Source organism: Lissotriton vulgaris, chromosome 5 (assembly GCF_964263255.1).
Source record: "Lissotriton vulgaris chromosome 5, aLisVul1.2, whole genome shotgun sequence".
Classification (NCBI taxonomy): Eukaryota; Metazoa; Chordata; class Amphibia; order Caudata; family Salamandridae; genus Lissotriton; species Lissotriton vulgaris.
In genome coordinates, this window is record NC_141693.1 from 1,313,282,837 (window position 1) to 1,313,305,712 (window position 22,876).

Genomic DNA, 22,876 nt, shown 5'->3' on the forward strand with positions numbered 1-22,876 from the left:
GGGCAAGATGGACGCCTTTTGGAAAATTATGTCGAAGATAATTAATGTTTACAGCGTATTTGCACAATGATGAAATTGTCTCATTTGCGTATTTGCACAATTTATTAACAGTGAATGATTTTCACTTGCGATATTTTGCACATCATTGCAATAATGCACTTGCACTTTAAAACATATTTTCCATTAATTGAGGTTGTTGATTCTTGTGAATGTGCCTTTGGTTAACATGTATTTGTACTATGAAATACCTTGTTTGCAGTAATTGCAACACCAAATACAATATATGTACCTTTCAAGCATGGTCGCCATGAAAATAAGGTTTGAACTTACTCACCATTGACTGAAGTCCGCTTTCTATGTCATTGATCAAATGTGGCGTTTTGGCGCCCTGTGGTAATTGTTTGTTGCAATATTTAAATGTGTACTCAGCCACTAACCCGCTGACAGTGAGCAAGGGCGTTCACGCCCGAAACGCGTCTGTTCGGCGTTTTGTTACACCTCTGCACTTTATGATGGAACAAAAGAAAGATATCTTTACAAGACTGGCTGTGGATTCATTCATCTGTGTCTGCGTACTGGACCTCGTGCAAAGGCGTTGCATGAGTAACTGGTTGGAGTGGTATATATATATATATATTTTAAATCACACAAGTTTTGCCTTGAAGAAAAGCCACTTACAGGTAGGTTGATTTTCGTTTTTTAATATAGAAGCTGCAGCCAAGGGGAAAGCACATTCACAAAGGATTTCATCAGCCTGACGCGTTTCATGCTCAAAAAGCATTTCTTCAGAGGCAAGTTCATTAGGTGAAGTGACGCACGGTGCAGTACTTAAATCCTCCAAACCACCTGCCTCAGTGGGCGTTGGCTCGTGCTGAGCCTACTGGTTCTTGTAGTGCACAAATAACACTCGAGTGAGCTGCTGCACTTCACCATTAATTTGAACTTTATTTTGGTGAAGTGCAGCATATAAAACTCTAACCACTAGTATATGAAGTAGACCTTTGTACTTACTACCATTCCTATGTGATTTTAGAGTTTATAACTTGTACATTTGCAAAAAAAATGTGTTTGTATCTCTTCCTTGAGTGATTTTACAACTTGTACATTTGCAATTTTTTTTTGTATCTCTTATGTAACTCATGTAATCCAAAGTCCTTATGTAACGCAACTGTAAGTAAGTAAGTAAGTATTTTTATTGTTTTTAGGTTAATTAAAACCATTACAAAAGTACATTGATAGTTCATGCATTCAGATAAAAGATTGTAAAGAAAGATATATTAAAACGTTTTGGTACGGGTATGTGGTCATGGTGTAAAGTCTTGGCCATTTTCCAACTAGTCCAGTCTGGTGCTCTCTGCCAGATTTTTTAGTTTCAGTTCCAGACATTTCAAGAATTTTATCAACTTCCCGTTTAGTGGGGGAAGGCCTGGGTCAAAACAAGCAATTGTAACGCAACTGGTTCTTTTGTAAAGCGCTCTGACACCTTCGGGTAATGTTCGCGCTATATAAAATCGCATTAAATAAAAATAAAATAAATAGAAATATATGTGTTGGGGGGGTTGTGTGCGTGAGTGTTGGGGGGTGGCTTGTCGTGTAAAAAGTCTTACAAATGGTTCACCCGTAACCTGATAAACAGTGGCGTAAATATAGAAAGAAATGTAGTGTTAGCCAGTTCGAGCCAGAGATGTCACTCACTGGCGGTTCAGTGAGCATCAATTAATTCCGTTGCACAGGCAAACTGGCCCCTAACAAAGATGGATGCTTAGTAGCAAATAAAAGGGGTAAGGCGTGTGGTTATAAAATAAGTAGCATTCACACAGATGTATTCGCTTGGTAGAAATACTCTTGTATCATAATAACCCAGTGCGACCTACGTCCATCTGCACAGGCCGGGGTCTAGGACAGATAAGAGTACAGTCCGTTGCTTCACCCTTCTGACGTCGTGTCGATATGCGGCTCGCTGATTGTCTGGCACCACGGGGCATGCCGGGATACTGGAGGTCTTTGCTGTGGCTGGCTCCGTTCCCTGTCTCTCCGGGTGTGTGGTTCGTGGTGGCGAAGGAACAGTCAGAGTTGCTGGGTGCAGCGCTCTTAGAGGTGCCCGGAGCCTCGATCCTCCTCGTTGGCTCGCCATGGCCGGGATCATCAAAAAACAGATCCTGAAGCACCTGTCCAGGTAAGGAGACGCATGAAGTGGGTGAATACTATAACTCCGTGCAGCAACCTTGCAAGAATCATATGGGACCTCCACCCACTTAAAAACTCCTCGCAGTTAAATTTGTCAATAGATGCCGTTTTATCTGCAGGAACTGCACTCCCACAAGCCCTTGCGCAAACTAACTGCCCTTCTACGATTCTATACAGAGGCTGTCAGTTTCTAATTGCATGTTTAAGTGGCGCTTTCAAAACCGCGCCCAGGTACTTTGCTCTCTCACTATTAAGATGACCAGGACTACACATCCCAGAATGCATTAGTATATTAAATAAAGCAACAGGATTGGAGCACGTCTTCTTTAATTACTTGAAGCCTTCTGGTAACACAACCGACAGTAACCTCACAAGAGTCTGCTGTGGCTTCCACCCAGAGCCCGCCTTTGCTAAGTTAGCACCCTGGGCGTGGGCAGAGAGACATTTGGCGCCCTTGCTGATGGTAGTGAATTAACTGAGGCAGCAGAGGTTATCTTTTGTGTTCACTCCCTGGCTGAGCAGAGACTGACCATGAACACAAGCATCCCGGGCCTCCTACAGCTCCCCTAAATCACCACAGCTTAGCTGCCTCAGCAGATGATGGTTTTGTTTGTGTGCCAGTAGGGGTGAGCGGGTGAAAGGAGTGCGAAGAAGGGTACTGAAGGGGTGTTAAAAACATTGCTTGCAATATGCTAATGAAGGACTAAAACCACTTTAAACATGAAAATCAGACAGAAACAAACAGGGAAGGCTAAGGCTTCAACAAGATGAGAAGGGTGTTGCTATTGGCATAAACTTAATGCACATAGCTCCACGCGCTCCTCAGAAAATTGGTGCCCTGGGCCCAACTCGCCCATGGTAAAGGCCAGCGATGCTTCCACACTTTTATATCTCACAGTAACATTACATCTTCCTATCGGCACTCTTATCGCTGATGCTGCAGTTACTTCAAAACTCCTCGCGTAGACCAGGCGACTTTTCATAACTTCGTACCATACTTTCTCACGACCCTCTCAGCGTCTGTGGGTGGTCTCGATGCGTCTTACAAGTACTGCTATCCTAACAATCCTCAAGCAGTGATTACACTCTCACATGCTGTCAACTCGATGCAGGCTTCACACCCACAAGTTCCAGCTGACTCAACATGTGCAACTCCCTGGAAGGAGTGCTTAAAATGGTTAGATACTGCAATGGGAGGGAGTGCTTCCATTTGTATAGTGCTAAAAGGCAGGTCTCCAAAAATCATAAACATTTAACTAGAACTGCGGGCCTGGTGACTTGAGCAATCCACTTGACCTAACTTTAATGACTTTGACCAATGAACTGGTCCAAATTGTGGATCCTAGGCAAATATTTTATTTCATCGAGTCACCTTTTTCTTCGTTCTTAAATGTGAGAGCACCTTCAGATAGGTGAGTTCAGCGTATCTGCTGTACAAGAACTCCTATGTTTGATCTAATAAAATAGAGTAAACATTTGCACCGTGTATAATCAAAATGTAGCCCACATAAAAGGTACACATGATCCCTCACTTGCCTCTTGGTTCATCAATTGCATTGTCATGAGGACGGGACAGAAATGTTTCTAAGTTTAAAATCTCACTTTTAATAAATATATTACTAAAGCATGATGTGGTAGTGCACTGTTCTTTACAGACTGCATATTTCCATTGAAATGGCTAAGCACTTTCTCACTGGAATGCAGTTTTACTGATAAAACTATATGGTGTACAAACGAAAACTATATATATGATGGGGAAATTGGGTTTCAGCAAATATTTATCATTAGCACATCGCCAAGTAAAGTATTCTGATTTGTTTTGATGCTATTAAAATATGTTTCCATCTTACATTAAAATAAAAAAATATAAAAATGTTTGAAACAAAACTGACACCCTATAGCCTTTCATTGCCTTTCAAGCTCTTCATTGCTCACAGCATGTTTGTCTGACAATTCCTGTGTACTATGTACAATACATTCTGTAGAAATGCTTCTGGATTATAACACAGCTGGCGAATACCCTAAATTGGCACACTTTTATTTTGTCATATTGTGATATTTATTATTTTGGGATAATATAAAGAATGCAATACAAAATTAAGTCACAAGAGGCATGATGTGGAGCACTCAGGTTTAACGGTGAAGGCTGGGATTATCCTATTCTAACTGATGGTCTATGATATATTTGATTTGTAGCTCTGATGAAGTCAGAGGGGATTATTTACCAATCTGACGAAACATGTGTCGGCTACTGAAGGCTTATGAAGCTGTTCAAGTGACGATACAGTGCTTATAAGAACGTACTTGTGAACTGAAGAAGTGTGAAGATCTTAAGAAAATAAAGGAACAAAGAAGAATGAAACTATTTTTGACACATGGATTGTATATTTATTTTGGTTGCTCTGGATAGTGTATATTTTATGAAAAGTGACCATGGGGGCGCAACAGTCAAGTGCGCACACTTTGCGCACTCCCTTGGTACTTTGGTATTACAGAAAGTTCCGCAGATGCTTGTGAATAACAATATTTTTTACTTTTGTTTTTTTTAGTTGCAGTGGAGTTATATTTGCATAGCACTATTGCCAATGGTATAAAAAAACAAAAGTAAAATACATTGTCATTTTCAATGCTGGCACCTCTAACTTTAACAAGTGTGAGACCTATTGCATTGGAAATGCAATCCGTCTTGAATTTGTTAGAGTTGGAATTATTGGCATTATAAATGCCAATGTTTCAGTACCATATGTGGTCAAGAGGTCCCTTGGGACCTCTTTTGGCCACATATAGTACTGCACCCTGCAAAGTTGGAGTTATTAATGTTTTTTTACCCAGCCATGTTGCAGGGTGCAGAACCATATGTGGCCAAAAGAAGTTCCATGGAACTTCTTTTGGGCACATGTGGTGCTGCACCCTGCAGAAGATATGGTAAATCCACCCTATCCATAATGCATTGCATGGAAGACAGTATCACAAGTACATTTAAATTGTTATGCCCATGTATACAATTACTAGCTTTGAAAAGTGTGACTGAAGAATTATTACAATAATTTCGGATTAGGTTGTACGCTTTGTGGAGCTGATGAAGGGAAATTTAGAAGGTCTCATATAAATGTGAGATGTTCTAGTGAGTGAAGTAAGCACTGCCAGCCTAGCTTAGGACCAAGTGTGTGTCCTGCCTGAAGCCTTTTAAGAAAATAGTGCCTGGGGGCTGTAATTAAAATTTAGGGAGTAACATCACATGGAAGAGGGGATGTCATCATGGGAGGTTACAAGAAGGGACAAGGTGGTGCTAAGGAGGGACTACTAAGCCTACTGACCAAAGAAAAGCCGCCATTTACAAGGACAGAGACAGGAGCCAATTAAAAAGTGGGCTGAGTTTTATGCCCATATCCTGAATACAGCATGTCTCGAAGAGACGGCGTAGGCGCTGCCTAGGCGAGACCTAAAAACTGAATGAGGAAATTTCAACACTTGACGCTTCGAATAGTAAAGTTAATTTTTTCGGTTCATGTGGTTTCCAGTGAAGTTGAGCATTATGTTTAAGGGTCTCTGTCTGATAAACAAATGTATTCTGCAAAGCCCCTAGAAGCACTGGTATCTAAAACAAAACTTTGACTAACCTGCAGTCTGAGGGCCTCTGTTTGCAACTGTCAAGTAGATTCTCGTTTCAGCTCCATTATTATGAGGGTATTGTTTCAAGGTTAGGAGACTGAAGTTGAAGATCAGGAATCTTCTGCTTTGTCTGTAGTGAGAGCTACTTCTGATCATTGAAAATCCTTGTGAGCTACTAAAGGCTAAATAACTAACACATTGTTATCAGACACCCCAACATGTCCAGCTTCATTGACTTTAAGGCTAATGCCTATAGAGTCAGATACTATGGTTTGGAAAAAAATACTTTGACTTCGGGTACTATGACAGGGCTGCAACATGTTTCATTAAGAGTGTGGTATTTGGGCATATATGAACATGTGTGCGTTTGAATGGGATATATGTGTATGTGTGACTGATAACCTTTGTCAGATGTACTTGTAACACAGGACATACCTCTTGCCATATATGGCACCTTTATATGTCTAACACAAGCATAGAATCATTTTTTTAATTGGAGAAATTTAAAGTGCCGAAAATTGTTCTGCAAAAAGGTTCAAAATATGGGGGGAAAATCTGCACTTTAAATTTCTTACCATTAAAAAAAAAAAAGACTGTATTTTTAGTTAGACTTGTGGTACAGTGTCTACTGGCCATTATAGGCAAGAAGCATGCTGTTTGTAAATTTGACCCTTTGAAGTGGTAGAAAATGAAAACAGAGAGTTAACTTAATCACCAAGGTAACTTTTCATTTTACCCATTTAAAAGCATTCAGAAACATCATTTTGGTCTCGGATCCAATATTCAGTTGACAAGGACTTTTATTTAACAGTTAAATATCTCAGTGCATTAGTTCTTCACCTCTGTCTCTCAGCCTGGGTCATAAATCTGACTGAGCAATGCTCATTATCAGGCTCTGCAGTCTGCAGCCTGATGATAATGTAAAATAAACTCAGCCTTCCCTTAACTTTAAAAGTAAAATGTGACCATTTGCTTATTTAACAAGCATTTGCAATCTAATAGGTCTCACATTTGCGAGAATTTAAGCTATTGGCATTGTAAATGACAATGCCTTTTATCTATCCATTTTGATAATTAACACATAAATAAAAGGCATTGTCGTTTATAATGCTAATAGCTCAAGGTCTTGTAAATGCGAGTCCTAAAGAAGCGCCGCCATTGTCCCCGGCTGCTTGGAAAGTTAAAATGCGTATGGCATGCTGAATGTTGCAGGAAATCATGTTGTGCCTGCAGTAGGAGAAACTTCATTAAAGAAAATAGTGCTTACAAATAAATAAGAAATACCGTTTAACAATAGAAGTAAAAGGTCCAGTCCTCGTGGGAGGTTACAGATCAAGACTAGTCAGTACTAAGGAGGGACTAACCATCCTATTAACGAATCGGAAGATAGCATTTACCAAGGACAACGACACAAGCCAATAAAAATATGAGCGGAGCTTCAAGTCCATACTTGAACGCAGCATACCTTGTAGAGCAGTGCATACGCTGCCCAGGCTTGACCTAAAAATGAACTCAAGGCTGTGAGATACTCTGAAGGTGTCTGGGAGCTACTGGTAGCTCACAATTGACTGGCTAGAGACACCTGAATCTAGATCATATAACAAGAAAATCTTCAGTTGGTGGAAAATGTTAGCAAGGTTGAGAAACTGTCAGTTTCCTCTTCCTCTGCTGAGTCCACATCCTGTCTGTTAATCTTTTCATGACTGAGTTTACAGTCCACACCAGTACACTTGTAGGAAAGCAGTTTTTACAATATACGCACCATACAGAGACCTCACAATTGCCTCCAAGCGCAGGTTCAAGGTTTTAAGGCTTATGGTGCTTAGGGCTCAACAGTATTGCATGTGGAAAGCAAAAGACTTAGGCGAGGGCCTTTCACGTTATTTCCTTATTTCCTTGCTGGCTCATGCATTGCCAGGAACCTGCTTTGAGAAAGACAAGACATGGAACAGAGTAATCAGCGTTCTAAGCAGGCAGTGATGGATTAGAGGCTAAGGTGGCAACTAAATTCAATCCCTCACTTGTTAGACAGTTGGTACACAAGCGTTCAAAATTCAAAATATTTCTTTTATTTGTTGAAAAACTGGCCCTTTTAAACGCACCGTGCAAAGTTAGCTTCCCGTCGTTTTGGATCATTTATAGGATTAACTACCTCTTAGTATTATAAATTAAGAAAATAATGTTTCAATGCTCTACTTGCATTTTCATGTATGATCATATCTAATTAATGATGTTTTGGTATAGTAGAACCGCACAGCTGGGAGGCCTCTTCGGGGTCCTAAAAACATAATGTGACATCAAACCTCTGAGATATTTACGTACATTGACACCTAAACACATCAGATTTTATCAGGATCAGGTCGCAGTAAAGGGAGAAATCATGGTATTCTATATTTAGACAATAATATTTGGAGAAGGTGTGAGGTATTATTCTCAGTTTCAGACATTCCTTATGTGTGCAAAGTTCCATGTGCCTTTAAGAAATTAAACAGACACAGATGTGTTGTGGTAATCAATCATAATAATAATAATAGTAAATAGACCGAAATACAGAAAGAACCATAAGCATCTAAACTCTAAATAGCAATCAGAATGTCTCTCAAGCTTGGCGGTTTCTCACAGTGTGCGTCTTTTTTATGATCATGTGGACATAGAAAGCACACAATTTTCATAGCACAATGTTACGTTAATGTATAATACCGAAATGTTAGTTACACAGCACTAATCAAACTATAAATTCATTTAATACCTATTTCCATATGATTTCTGTTGGCTAACAGAGTACTTAATTTGTTTCAGAGAAAATCATGTGTTTTAATAATGAAAACTTGAACAAACACAATCAGCTTCTTTAGCACATGAATAAATCTGCATATTTAAGGAAGCTTAACTATAGCCTCGATTGTTGCAACATTGGGCACATCCTTTTCAGGGGAAGGTAATGACACATTATTTTGTTATGTGGAAGTAGGGACCATGGTTTGCAGCTGAATTGAAATTATTATCAAAACAGAATGAAAATATGAACATGCCTTGCTCATCCACACAAAAAAACAAGCACACATGTAAATGCTGCAGCCTATTGTGACTTAATTCATTTAAGCAAATCTTAAGAAAGCACAATATTTTAATATCAAATATGCTCCTACACGTACTTACAGAATTAGCACTAATATGTTTTTCGACATCTGCTATCTGTCATCAGTGATGTCATTTAACATATAATGAGGGATGTAAAGGTCAAGAACAGTGAATGGCGTGGGTGCAAATAAGTTATCTTAGTAAACTATTACTGGTGAATTTAAGTTTTTTTAAAAACAATATTTTTAATTTTATTACAGGGCCTAACTATAAAGTCACCTTAACCTTTGTTTTATTTATATATATGTATTTATTACTATCCGCCTTTACACCAACAAATGTGTTGTAATAGTACAATGATGTTAAGCAATGCGTTGTAAAGGTCAACGCATTGAATTAAACACATGCATTGCAGAGAATATTTTTTCCCCTGCCGAATTTTTTTAAAGTTCCTAACTGATCTCTGTGTTTCTATCCTTTCGTTGAATAGTAATATGCCAGATAGTTTAACATTTTAATTGCTTGCCCCTAAATATGCAGTGAGCTGCCGGTCACAAATTTGAAACATGTCGGAGCCAACTCAGTTTTCCCTCATAACAAGATCAATATATTTAAACCCATTACGTTTGGTAATAGTAGCCTATATTATTTACAGCACCAACATATGGCAGAAGTGTTCTATGAAATGATAGCTAATAATTAAGTGTATTTGTGTATTTTCTAACTTCATTATTGAAAATTTGACTACCACCTTCAACAACTGAGGAGAAAAATAGTATCATCTGAAATATGGCCGCCGTAAACCCAGCCGTTCTCACTGCCTATTACATTAAGATTTGTCTGGCCTTTATTTTCATGCCTTTGATTTGGTCGCTGTGATATGACCGCCGTAAATTCTATTACAGGACCGGAGGCTTCAGATTAGGCTTCTCATTCTTTTACTGTAACTCACAGCAGCCAATGAAAATACATATTTTTCATTACAAAACAGTAAACAACTACATATCCCATCATGACATGTACTTAGGGACGTCCCCTTAGTCCATAAGAGCTCCTTGCGTGCAGCCATCTTCCTCTTTCTTTGCTGCTCACAGCAAGAGATAAGTGCACTTTGTTTCCTCCCTCTGCTGTTGGCATGGATGGTTGTGTGATTTTGGTTATTTAAATATCGAGTGTGTATATATTGAACATTATAAGATGGTTTAACGTGACTATGCTTGAGACTTACCCTCCTATTGTGTGTGGTCCTATTGTCTGACAGGTTTTGGTGCACTGGTGGGAGTTCGAATGTGTACATTGCCGTTTTTCTCCCCGTTTTTGGCATTCCTGTGGCCAGTGAAAGCTCGGCTGAGCATTTAGTTCATTTCGGTCATTGACCGGGGGCAGACCGGCACCGTTTTCTCTTCACGGAGCCTTGCTATTACCCGGAGTTATTTCCCCTGATTGTCTGAGAAGGCGCGCCTCTCGCGCGAGCGCAGGGCTTCCCTCATCAGCCCGATGACCCTATAGAGACCGAGTGGCTCTCAGCAGCAGCGCGCTCCCCAACGCGCTGAAATTTGGGCTTCGTTCTAGTAGGATTTCAGTCGCGTTTTGGGCAGCACGCTGCGGCGCGAATTTCTTACTTACAGTTGCTCGAGTCTGGGCATAGTTTTGCATCGGTGGTCGCTCTGTCCCTATAAATCGCCCAAAAGGTTGTAAAATCGAGGCCTTCATTTGGAGTGAGCACACACTCCTAGTATCTATCTTTGGCCTGGGTCCCTGGCCCGACTGACTACAGCTTTGCTGAGGGTTTTTTTTAAGTTGATTATTGGTGTGCAAAGGGGCTGACCCCCCCCCACCCCCCCTACCCTCCTTGTGGCTTGTGAAGGTCTGTCAACGCAGTGTGCTTTAATTCACTAGAGTGGAAATAAGTAAGCCACCTCTATAAAGATGTCATAAGGAGAGCATTACTACGAGGAGTATGCTGAGGAGGAGACATATGACGGACAGCAGGAGGCTGTCTTAGAGGACAATATAGTAAATGCTTTGGACGCTTCCGTCCAGTCCTCGGTAAATAGGGCTATGGAGACTACGGTCCCACAAACTGTCCCGCAAGCCCTAGCTGCAGCCCTACGCCCTATCAGGAAGCAACTGGAGGGCTTCGCTAAGAAGGCACGGCTACGACAAGCCGCAAAAGAAGAAGATAGAGGCATCTACATCAAGTCAGCCAGCAGCTGACTCTGCTAAATGGCCACATGCGCAAGCCTTATCCACGTTACCCGCAGGAGGGGCAGTGGATCATTCTTACTCCGAAGGCAAGGCTAAATACAAGCGCAAATCCTATCCAGACACGGATACCGACACTGACACCACTAACACAGACACAGACACCTCGGAGGAGCCTCCTTCAAAGAAAGCAAAGATGTCACAGCCTGCGGGGGTGACTCCGGTGAACACCCCATTCACTTTCGATCCGTCGGATATCATGCACCCCAGGTCCTCGGACTGGGTACCCCCAGCCGCGGTCATGGCTTATCTCCATGAGAACATTCGTAAAAGTTTCCCGAGGGAGGTGCGTAATCGCCTCAGGTCCGAGTGCCCTCGGCCAGATCTCCCGGATAAGGTGCGGAAACGCCGGAGATAGACGCAAGTCTCTTGACTTTTCTCAAAAAATCTCAAAATTTTTTCAAAAGACCCCAAACGTGGTCTTGATTGGGCATGGAGGGGTTGCCAAGACAAGATGTTGGATGTTGTAGGCCCTTTGGCCAAGATCCTAGAGATGGCTCTAGCGGCCAAGGAATCCTCTACGCCCGTGCCCCAGACGTACTGGCAGGATGGGCCCAGCGGGCCATATGCCTTATTGGAAATGCGAATTGCGCCATATCTGCGGAACGGCGCAAATCTCTCCTGATGAAAATGGACGGCAACCTAACCGAATTGGCAGACGCAGAACCGGGACCCCTAGCAGCAGGTCAGCTCTTTGGGGATAAGTTTGTAAAAGATGTTTCCAAATATGTCGGAACTTTCACGGCGCTGGACAAGGCGCAGTCAGGCATCAAAAGAGCCCTAAGCCAGGGTGTTTTTAACAGGGCCGGACGAGGCGGGGGTCGCTCGTTGGGCCATGATGGTCCCCAAGGCTCCCAGAGAGGCGACTACGGTCGTGGCAGGAGCGACTATGACTCAACCAGAGGAGGGACCTTTTACCCCTCGCGCAGGAGGTTCAACAGGAATTGATTCCAGTCGAACAATAGAGGAAACGGCAAAAGCCAGCAGAGCACAGGTGAGAGTTGCAGATCTTTCTCTTCTTCCTTTGGGGGGTCGGACGCGATACTGCCTCCGGCAGTGGCAAGAGCTTACACAGGACGCCTGGGTGTTACAGACAGTACAGGGCTTTCACTTGGAGTTTTATCTCGTCCTGTTCAGTCAGGTTTCCCTGCAAGTCTCCATTTTTCCCAACTAGATCTCAGTTTTATAAAAGAGGAGATCGAGGGTTTGCTGCAAAAGCACGCGATAGCACCGGCCGATTAGGGGCCTCACGGCTTTTGCAGCAATATATTCATTGTTCAGAAGAAGGGAGGCGGACACAGGTCGGTTCTGAATCTCAGGGAATTCAACCAGTTTATCACCTACAATCATTTCAAGATGGAGGGCATCCATCTCTTGACAGACTTACTGCAGGAAGGGGACTGGATGGTCCGTTTGGACCTCAAAGACGCCTATCTCTCCGTCCCAATCTTCCCTCCACATCGCAGATACCTCCAGTTCAGGTGGAAGGGCCGATGGTACGAATATTTGGCTCTGCCTTTCGGGCTCTCCTCAGCTCCTTGGTGTTTCACCAAGATAATGAAGCCAGTCGTGGCTTACCTCAGAGAGAGGGGGATTCGTCTCATAATATACCTGGACGACATCCTGATCATGGCACAGGATCAAAGGATCCTTCAGCAGCATCTCGAACAGACGACGACGCTGCTTCAAAGCTTGGGGTTTGTCATCAATTCGAAGAAACCTGCGATGGTCCCCACCCAGGTAATAGACTTCCTGGGGTTCACAATAGACTCAATGGCGGCACAGCTGTGCCTTCCAAAGGAGAAACTGAAGGATCTAAAGAAGGAGATCCGGAAGTTGCTGAGCAATCAGACGGTCACTCTCAGGGCAATTGCCAGAGTAGTGGGAATTTTGGCCTCATCGGTCCAAGCGATATTCCCGCGCCCTCTGCACTACAGGACCCTGCAGCAGTTAAAGATAAGGCACCTGCAGAAGGGACTGTCATACTCGGACGTCGTCCCTCTCTCGCAGGCGGTAAGGACCGAACTACAATGGTGGCTAGGCCATGTAGACGCCTGGAACTGCCGGGCAATATTCGGCTCGCAACCGGAGATCATAATCTAATCCGACGCCAGCCGCTGGGGCTGGGGGGCGCGCTGCGGAGACATTTCCACAGGCGGCAGGTGGTCTCCACAGGAGCTTGCGCTACATATAAATTGCTTAGAGCTACTAGCAGGGTCGTTCGCCGTGCGGACTTTGTCCCCGAGGAAGACCGCTTGTTGTATCCTCCTTCGCATGGACAATGTGTCAGCGGTGAGGTACATCAACAAGTTGGGCGGCACGAGGTCGTCACTACTTGTACAGATAGCCAAAGATTTTTGGCACTATTGCCTGGCGAATCAAATATCCATAATAGCGGAATATCTTCCGGGCCAGGCCAATCAAGTGGCAGATTGGAATTCGAGATACCTCAGGGACTACAGCGACTGGAAGTTGCTCCCGGAGGTCTTTCAATGGCTACAGAACATTTGGGGTCCATTCCAGACGGATCTCTTTGCCTCCAGACTGACCTATCAAATACCCCAGTTCTTCAGTTGGAGGCCGGACCCTTTGGCAAAGGCGACCAATGCTTTTCTCCAGGACTGGTCGAAGGGAATTCAGTATGCCTTTCCCCCTTTCATTTTGATACCCAGAGTAATGTCACAGGTGATCAGACAGAGGGTGGAGATAGTCATGGTGACGCCGTGGTGGACGTCCCAGTCGTGGTTCCCCAAGTTATTACAATGGAGTTGCGATCTCTCCAGACTTCTGCCGGAGTCGGACCTGCTGTTTCAGGGCCCTCATCAAGAGCAACACCCATTGATAATGGAAGGCAGACTGCAGCTGATGGCCTGGAGGCTTTCAGGGAGCAGTGGCAGTTGCCAGGTGTTTCGAGCAGGACTTCCGAATTTATCTGGCAGGCTTGGGCACCATCCACAAGGAAACGGTACTCCTCAGCCTGGAAAAACTGGGTGGATTGGTGCGTGGAACGACACCTGGATCCCGTGGGGACAGAACTTCCCCATGTGTTAAACTTTCTGTCGGATAAGGCAGCGGACGGTTTGGCTTATAGATCGGTAAATAACTTCCGGTCTGCCATATCAGCGGGGCATGCACAAATAGACGGGAAACCGGTTGGCATGCACCCGGTAGTTTGCAAGTTGCTCAAAGGCATTGGAGTGTCTAATCCCCCAAAGCCCAAATACACAGGGTTATGGGATGTGTCTTTAGTTCTGGCACTACTCGACAAATGGCCAGTCAATTCGCTGTTAACCAGGAAGCAACTATCGGCCAAGCTAGCCATGTTACTCTGCCTCTCAGCATGTAGGCGGTCGTCGAACGTACGAGCTCTCAACGTAACAGGTAGAGTATTTACTCCGGAGGGAGTTTCCTTTACAATTACAGGACGCACAAAGACAATGTCACGTCATATTACTTACAATGCATTTCATGATAATGAAAAGTTGTGTGTAGTTCAATGTTTAAAAACGTATGAGGAATGCACGAAGGCCATTAGGCCTCAGGGCTGTTCACAATTGTTAATTGCTTTGCAAAAACCTTTTAAAGCTGTGGCGGCTGCCACCATTGCCAGATGGCTTCGTTATATCATGAAAGAAGCTGGCATTGACATTACCATGTTTGGTGCTCATTCTATTAGGGGCGCAATGGCCTCAAAGTCATTCGTGTTGGGTTCCAGCATCCAGGACATTATGCATAGTGCAGATTGGTCCTCAGAGTCCACTTTTAGGACATACTACTATAAGCCGGTGGGGGATATTACTTCTGTTGTTTTCAATAAGCGTTAAACTAGCATAATCTGAAGCCTCCGGTCCTGTAATAGAATCAAAAATTTGCTAACATTCGTGCCAAGAATTTTCAATTCTATTAAGGACACGGAGGCGAGGATTATCCCACCCGGCAAGGTTATGTGTATACCTGCTTGCCCACCCAGTTTATTTCGGTGGTTACGGTTTCATTTCCTTTATTTCAGGATCAGACAAAAAAGGAGACTGATCGTAGAAGATTGCCAGGAAATGCATGCTGAGATGTTTGTTATTTCTTCCACGTTGGAGGATTTGTGAAGTTATCAAGTTGTTTTGGACTTGTTCGCCTCAAAGAAAGAGGAAGATGGCTGCACGCAAGGAGCTCTTATGGACCAAGGGGGCGTGCCTAAGTACATGTCATGATGGGATATGTAGTTGTTTACTGTTTTGTAATGAAAAATACGTATTTTCATTGGCTGCTGTGAGTTACAGTAAAAGAATGAGAAGCATAATCCTCGCCTCCGTGTCCTTAATAGAATTGAAAATTCTTGGCACGAAAGTTAGCAAATTTTTGACTCAGCCGTTCTCACTATTTATTACATTAAGATTTGTCTGTCCTTTATTTCCATGCCTGGGCTCCGGGCATGGAATACGCCCCTGCGTATGCTGACGTCATCAATTAGGACGTCTCCTTTCTGCGGGAAATCGAGGGCTTTAAATATGAACGGCAACGGGAGCTTTATGACTACTCAATCCCTGTTACCATGCCGGGGGTTCCTGACTTGGATTAAGGTAGGAAGCAGATCGGTTTACTTTGCGGCTATTGGATCACTTTATTTTCGGCGAGTCTGCCAATTTTAGAGATATTGCAATCGGGGTGGTTCTCCTTGTGAATGGGGTTAGGGGACAAGGTATCGTACTATTTCTAACACTATTTGTATGTCGGCGTCCCCAGGCAATCTTTTGTGCGCAACTAGGGTTTTTTTAAAATCTCCTCGTTTAATACCCTGTTTGTGTGTTTCATCACAACATACGAATTATTTTGGGCGAGTTTCATGTCGGACGAAATATATAAAGATATGGGCTCAGTATAAGGTGCCTTTTTGAAGGGAGCACCTACAGAGATTACTGTTCATTAATTCATTGGATATATTTACTTTCCAACAGCCCACACTGCCACACAGGAGCCGAACTAAGCGCTTTCTTGGCTCCGCTTCGCATGCATCTTTGGAGACACTGTGTTGTAAGGTGAGGCATATAAGTGTCTAGCATAGTGGTCAGCTAATGATGGTCATAACTTATGAGATGCCGTTTCGAATCCAGGATAACCACTGTATGGCGATCGATGTATGCCTTGAATTTATATATTGAGAACATATTCTTGATGCAGTTATTTCTGCCGTATCTGTTACATTCACTTCAGGGGGGATATCTGAAGATGTGAGTATTATTCACATCATATCGAATTGAATGACGTGTTTTAAATTGTATTTTTACAGCTTCCATGACTGTATAGTAGCTGTGTTTTAAATTGTATTTTACAGCTTTTATGACCGCATAGGAGCCGAATAAAGCGCCTCCTTCTTGTCATTCCTTAAATATCATTGGATGAATTATTTACAAGGTGAGATGTGGGACAACGCAAACAAAGTCCCCCACGGGATTGGGTTATTGTTATGTGGACATAATATGTAATATGGATCGTGTTATGTTATTATTCTTGCAGGGGTTGATGACATACGCCTCTCTCTCTCTCTCTATATATATATATATATATATATATATATATATATATATATATATATATATATATTTCCCGCGTCATTGGATCGAATTTGTGGCAAGGTGAGAACAAGGTAATCTGGCTGCATCTATATTTGTGGGGGCTGGGTACAGCACTGCTGGCACTTTACTGTTTCTTTAAATACTATGGCCCTACCCCGTACGGAATATGAATTTGGCACAATATTTGGTGGTAACCATATGTTCTCACTTGAGTAGATTGAATGCCTCCACTTGTCCATTCTTCATGCATCTGGATTGACCGTCCGAGGTTGATTGGTACCCCATAATTGAATATGTTCTTTTCATTCTGGGTATGTCCTTTCCATTGGACTTTAAGTCCACAACATATGCCTTGTTTTCATTTGGTTAGAGACAATGGCTATAGACTGTTTCTTACATATGCCTTTTATATTTTGATTACAGTGTATTCCCATTGTTTTGAAGCAGGTGGCTTTCACACGCGATTTCCAATACACTCATCAACTTACTGGTTTATCATACGCAGTTGAGTGCATGGTGAGTGTACCATCTATATGAATAAATATTTCTGTGACTTATGGGCAGTTTCTTTGATTAGAAACGGGTCTCCAGGATACCCATCCCTGTTCGACTAATATTCAACATTTGACTGTGTTATTGAGAGATTGTTTTTATACTTAGCTACATAAAGCTGTGTTTCGAGTTGTGCTGAGTTATGTAAAGTTAAGATTTGGGACTGCCTGAAGCTTACTTTGCAGAATATTCTGATTTCATTTCACTTACTTTTCTTCCCTTCTTCTTCTCTTCTTCCGTGCTCTTTAATATCAGATCAACTTATCTCCCTTTACGCAAGGATTTGATATTTGCTACATCAATTCGAATCTTGTAATCATTAACTTTCTTGTATATATGCTGGCCGCTATAAAACCAGTTAGACTGAAATCAAAATATTTTCTGGGTTGTTATATATGTTGTTGGACACATTCTGCATGTCTTGTATGAAAAATGTTTTTAAAATGTGTGTACGTGTGTATATATATATATATATATGTATTGTGTGAGCACTGTAGATATTTTGTTGTTTATATGTGTGTTATTGTATATGTGATAATTGGTGTATATATATATATACATATCTGGTTTTTAATATCTTGACCGCAACTGAATGAGGTCTTCTCTTTTCTAATTCCATCCTATGCTGTATATATTGGTCCATGTTTATATATGTCCTGTGGAGTTGCTGTGTGTAATTTATGTTTTTTATGGTCTTTTCATCCCTGACGAAGTTCTGTGAAGGAACGAAACGCATTGGCTGTTTGTTTTGCTTGGTACAATTGCCGAAATAAAGAAGATAACTGTTTGGACTAAGAGCATCGTTTGTTGTGATATTTCAATGAGTGCGCCTTCCGCCTTTTGATTAAAAAAAATCATCTGAAAAGTTGGTTTGAGTCCTGCATACTATCGGTGTGGTGACAATTGAATTTACCTATAAAGCATACGGCCATTTTCTCTGAATCCTCTGAGTAGCGATTCTTGTACTGCTCCTTGTATGGTTGCACTATGTTTATTTTCGGTATCCTGTTTGCTTAGTGCCGCTCCTGTTATTCTTCCTTCAGTTCTCTCCTGGCAATCCTCCACCTGCAATACCTGAGCCTCTCCTGCTTTACTTTAACATCCCAGTCCAAATAACTACCAAGTGGCCCTGTGTTGTACCTGACTTTCAGCCTGGCCTGACTTCTTTGTCAGTAAGAAAGGACGAAGATAGAAATGTGACTAGAAGCAGAGTTTTGTGAGCTTAGGGAAAGGGGACAAAGTGGTTTCAGGCTGATTACCATTAAATACGATTTATCAGTTAGAGTAAAAGGTCTAGACAAAGACCATCTGTGAGATCCCTTTCTGGTCTTCTTGAAGTACCTATAGCAGCTGCTTTATAATAAATGTTGAATCTGTTCATTGAAATCGCCAAGCAGACTTTGTTTTTTGCATCCCGTGAGTTATGGCGTCTGTATCTGACTAATGTAAGCTACAGGCAGACTCAATTTAATAAAATGCCATATATTTAGAAGCTGCTTGGGCTAATGCATTCAGGTCTCTGTGAAGTAAATCAACAGAATCTAAACAGATTTGTATGCGTCCTAAATGCACTACTTTTAAACGGTATTATAAAGTTCATAAAAACAAACCCATTAATGGGTAGGATTAGTTATGATTTTTTGATCTTGGACTGTGCAAAAGGCAATATTATTTATTATTGTGAGCGATTGTAGTTCAAAAGAGTAAACAAACTGGAGTGCAAAAGATCGTAGAAAATCAGGCTGGAATTTTGTTGTTGTTATAATATCCGACTTTGAGAAGCTGCATACCAACAATATTCACCCTATAGTACTCATTGTATAATGTTAGTCATCAGTCCTAGTTTTTGAATGTTCTATATTCTCCTGAACCAATAAGAAGCCATTAACTCTTCTGATTTATGCAAGGAAGTTATAGAGTTTTGGCTGGGCCTGCTGTCATCTCTTTGGAGGCCCACTCGAATCACATGATCCGTATTTGTCAGCCGTCCTTTTTTCGCCATTTGTTTACCCCTATGTAATTTAATAATGCATTTGTCAATTATTCCGTGCGATTGGCTACATTACTGAGTACTGCAGCATCTGACATTTGTTCTGCTGTTGATAATTTGGAGTGCAAATCAGACCTTACTTTTAAAATTGTGTTTCCTTAATTTGGTTCACCATAAACGTATAATAAACTGCTGGAGTAAGTAAGTAAAGTTTGTTTACGTGCACACCACCACTTAATGTGTTTCTGAGCACGTCCCTGCGGGCCTTGATTGCAGCAGGTGGGTCTGTGAGGGAAATCCATGTTTGACACTGGAGAGAAATGTGCCCTCTCACGGAGCTGGCAGGAAAGGCAGGTAGCAAGAGTATCCTGGCCTGGCACTGACAGGGAGATTAACGAAAAGCAGTTTCTGTGATCAAGTTGCTCATTTCACGCCAAAGCGATAGTTGGTGCTTGGGAGAACTACGGCGGTGGCCTGCTGGTTCCCACATGCAAAGTGATTTTGACTAAAAGTGCAGGACTCACTGACAGCGGTGCACTCATTATATGTAGGTATGCAGTTTCTTGCAGATGAATATCCGAGCTCTGATCACCCTACGCCCACAGGTACTAGTGCTGCTTTTGCTCCCACGAGGTGAACAAAGAAAAGACAAAGAAAGTATGCTTTTAATGGGTGTGGGCATTAACTGACGATAGCAGCCCTGAGGAAGGTTAGCTGAACTGTCATTCTTACTACTGGGTGTGGGTTATGTAAGGCAGTGAGACCGGTTCCCTGATCCTGTGAGGGGATTTAGTAGAAATGACGCCCAGCTGGAGGACTGGCCTTTAATACCGCAGAAAAGGTTGAAGAACTCGCAATGAGCTGTGGGCGGAAAGACACGAACTTGAAAATAGATCTATTTATATATTGAGCTCACCCTATCGGGTTCAAGTGAGCCAGAAAGATATTCATGAACTTTGAAAAGCAATTAGACACGTTCCATTGTAAAAGCCATTGCGCAACATTCCGTCCATCATCTTGTTTGTTTTGTTGTATACTAATTGTGCCAGAAGGGAGCTCGGGTCTTACTACAGGTAATATGTACCAAAAGTGTACGCATTATTGCAGACTAACACTTGTGCAGACGTTTGCTTTGATAGAGCTGAAAGAGGACTCTTTGCACTAATCTTAATGAGTACAAAGAGGGATTTTAATGACTAGACCGACACGTTTTAGAGGGACCTTGTAACCTACTAGTTCAGGGCTTAGAAAGGTCATTGCCTCTGCCTTAAACTAGAGTTCTGGCCTGATTACTGTTGGGGTTCTATGTAAGGGAGGAACTCTGTGTAGAGATTGGGGTGTAATGCCCAGCAAGCCAATAAACGCTTGTCCTTCTCTGACATTACTTTATTTCTCTTAGAACACCTAAACTATTTAGTTTTTATGAAACCCACTTGGTGCGTGGGTTACTGAGCTTCTGTGACAATTAGCTAGTTGTGAAACTGATTGTATTCTAATATTAGGCAACTAATAGTATATTAAAAGGTCCTACTCTTTTTCTGCCATTATTTTATATTTTGTGTTTCCTATAGACCCGAAGGTATCATAGTGCTTTACATGTTATGTGAATACGTTTACTTGAGTTAAATGCGAGGATTTGTGTGGATCAAAAACAGTCAACAAAAGAGAATAGAACAATACAGCAATGAATGTAGTTCAAAACGATTACAAAAGTATGTAATCACACAGCATCAAGGTAAACGGCGTTGGTGCCAGGTTAGAGACTGAGTGAGTCGGGTGATCACCATGAAGGATCTTGTCGAAGGGGGTTGAATCTTTTAGAAACATAGCTCCGTTTGAGAGCGTGTTGAAAAAGTGGTCAAGCAGCAGAGATTTTAGATCACGTTTGAAGCAAGAAAAGTAGGGGTTACAGCAGAGGTCCTTAAGGAGTGAGTTCCAGATCCTTAGAGCATTCCCTGAGGAACAGCGTGCCTGGAACGATTCAGTCTTTAGCTTTGGAGGTATGAGAAGAAGTGAGTTGGAGCTCCTCCATGTCTAGCCTCTTCCTGCTCTCGATAGTTTGGCTTCTAGGTATTTGGGGTTCTTAGTATGAAGGGCTTTGTGAATGATACAAGCTGTCTTGAAGGTGCATCTTCCTTCTCTGGGAAGCCAATTGAGACTTTTGAGAGAAAGTGTGATGTGGTCAAACCTCTTGATTCCTGTCAAGAGTCTGGCAGCTGCATCAAGAATTGGGGTGCAAAGATACATTTTCGGAGTTCCAGTGATGATGGCATGATTGTACTGCCGTCTTAAGATCATCTGAGGAATGAAAGGTCTGATGTGCTCTTTCATTGGCATGTTTTTGTCCAAGGTGCTACCCAAGGACATTACAGAGTTCGAAGGTGAAAGAGAACAGTTTAGTGTCCATATTGTACAGCCATTCTTGGATTGGTAAAGGATTGTTGTTTTTGGGGGAGTGGAGTAGTTGTTATTTTGTTGGGGTCCAGCTTTAGGTGATCGGTGTTTAACCAGGTTCTATCTCATTTAGTGTGGTATTTAGATGACGGATGTCTCTGAGTGATGTTATTTTGTAATTGAGTTGTGTGTCGTCAGCGTGTAGGTGATATTTGACCCTTGTTTGGTTCAGAATAAATGTGAAGGGCTCCATGAAGAGAATAAATAGGGCTGGAGAGAGGATTGGGCCTTGGGGTACACCTTTTGGAACTGAAAAGCAGGCTTCCAGAGACAACTGTTGATTTTTATTTGTTGAGAACGGTGTTGCAGATAGGATGTGAACAACTCAAGACTGTGCTTTTGATACTAGTGCAGTTCTTCAGTGTCAAGTAAAGCTTGGTGATTTTATTTTATGAAATGCTACTGATAAATCGAGTAGGATTAGGAGGCAGGAGTCCCCTTCATCTAAGGATCTAAGAATGTCATCTGACATATTGGTCGTAGCAGTTTCTGTACTACAGCCTTTCCTGAATTCTGATTGGATTGTGTAGGTTTAAATCCTCTGTGTTGGTTGAGTTGTAGGAACACACACTTCCCAATTGTTTTAGCTAGGTGAGGAAGGTTGGTGACTGGTCTGAGGTTGTTGAGGTCATTTGGATCCGTTCCTGTTTTTTTGAGAATGGGGGTGTCGTGACCTAGTTGGAGGGTGTCAGGTACACTGTCTAATGAAAGAAAGGCATTGATGATTTTGGTCCAAAATGTAGAGATGATGTGGCTGAGGTTCTGTACTAGGGTGGAAGGGAGGGGATCAGTAGTGTGGGGAAGTGTGCTTCAAGTTCACGATTATTTTTAAGATTTCTCCTTGTGTCATACGTTTAGAATCAGTCCATTTAGCATTGTTTTTCAGTTGTGGTAGACCATTACTGTCTATAAAACAAGTTGGGGTACTTCGGTCATTAGGTGAATCTTGAGGGAGAGTTTTTGTGGTGGTTGGCATGTTAACCCTTTTGCTGCGGCGGCTATTCCGCCGCAGCGCTAACAGGGCGCATGCTGGTGACAGAACCGCTCCGTCACCAGCCGCGGTTGAGCTGTGCTCGTGACGGAGCGGTTCCGTCATGGCTCGCCCCGCTCAATAGAACACGCCGTGCAGGTGCGAAATCAGCGCCGCGCAGGCGCGGCGGCCGGGCCA

The 22,876-nt window shown here is 42.4% G+C and overlaps 1 protein-coding gene across 4 annotated transcripts in view; it reads left to right on the top strand.

The window, feature by feature from the left end:
- The first annotated feature begins 2,022 nt into the window (after window positions 1–2,022).
- BLTP3A (bridge-like lipid transfer protein family member 3A) overlaps window positions 2,023–22,876 on the top strand; it is a 636,759-nt gene continuing 615,905 nt past the window's right edge. For all 4 annotated transcript variants that reach the window (XM_086923213.1, XM_086923214.1, XM_086923215.1 and 1 more), the window contains exon 1: window positions 2,023–2,176. In XM_086923213.1, coding sequence (XP_086779339.1) covers window positions 2,133–2,176 — 44 coding nt within the window. In that variant the 5' untranslated portion in view covers window positions 2,023–2,132. The remainder of the gene's footprint in view (window positions 2,177–22,876) is intronic.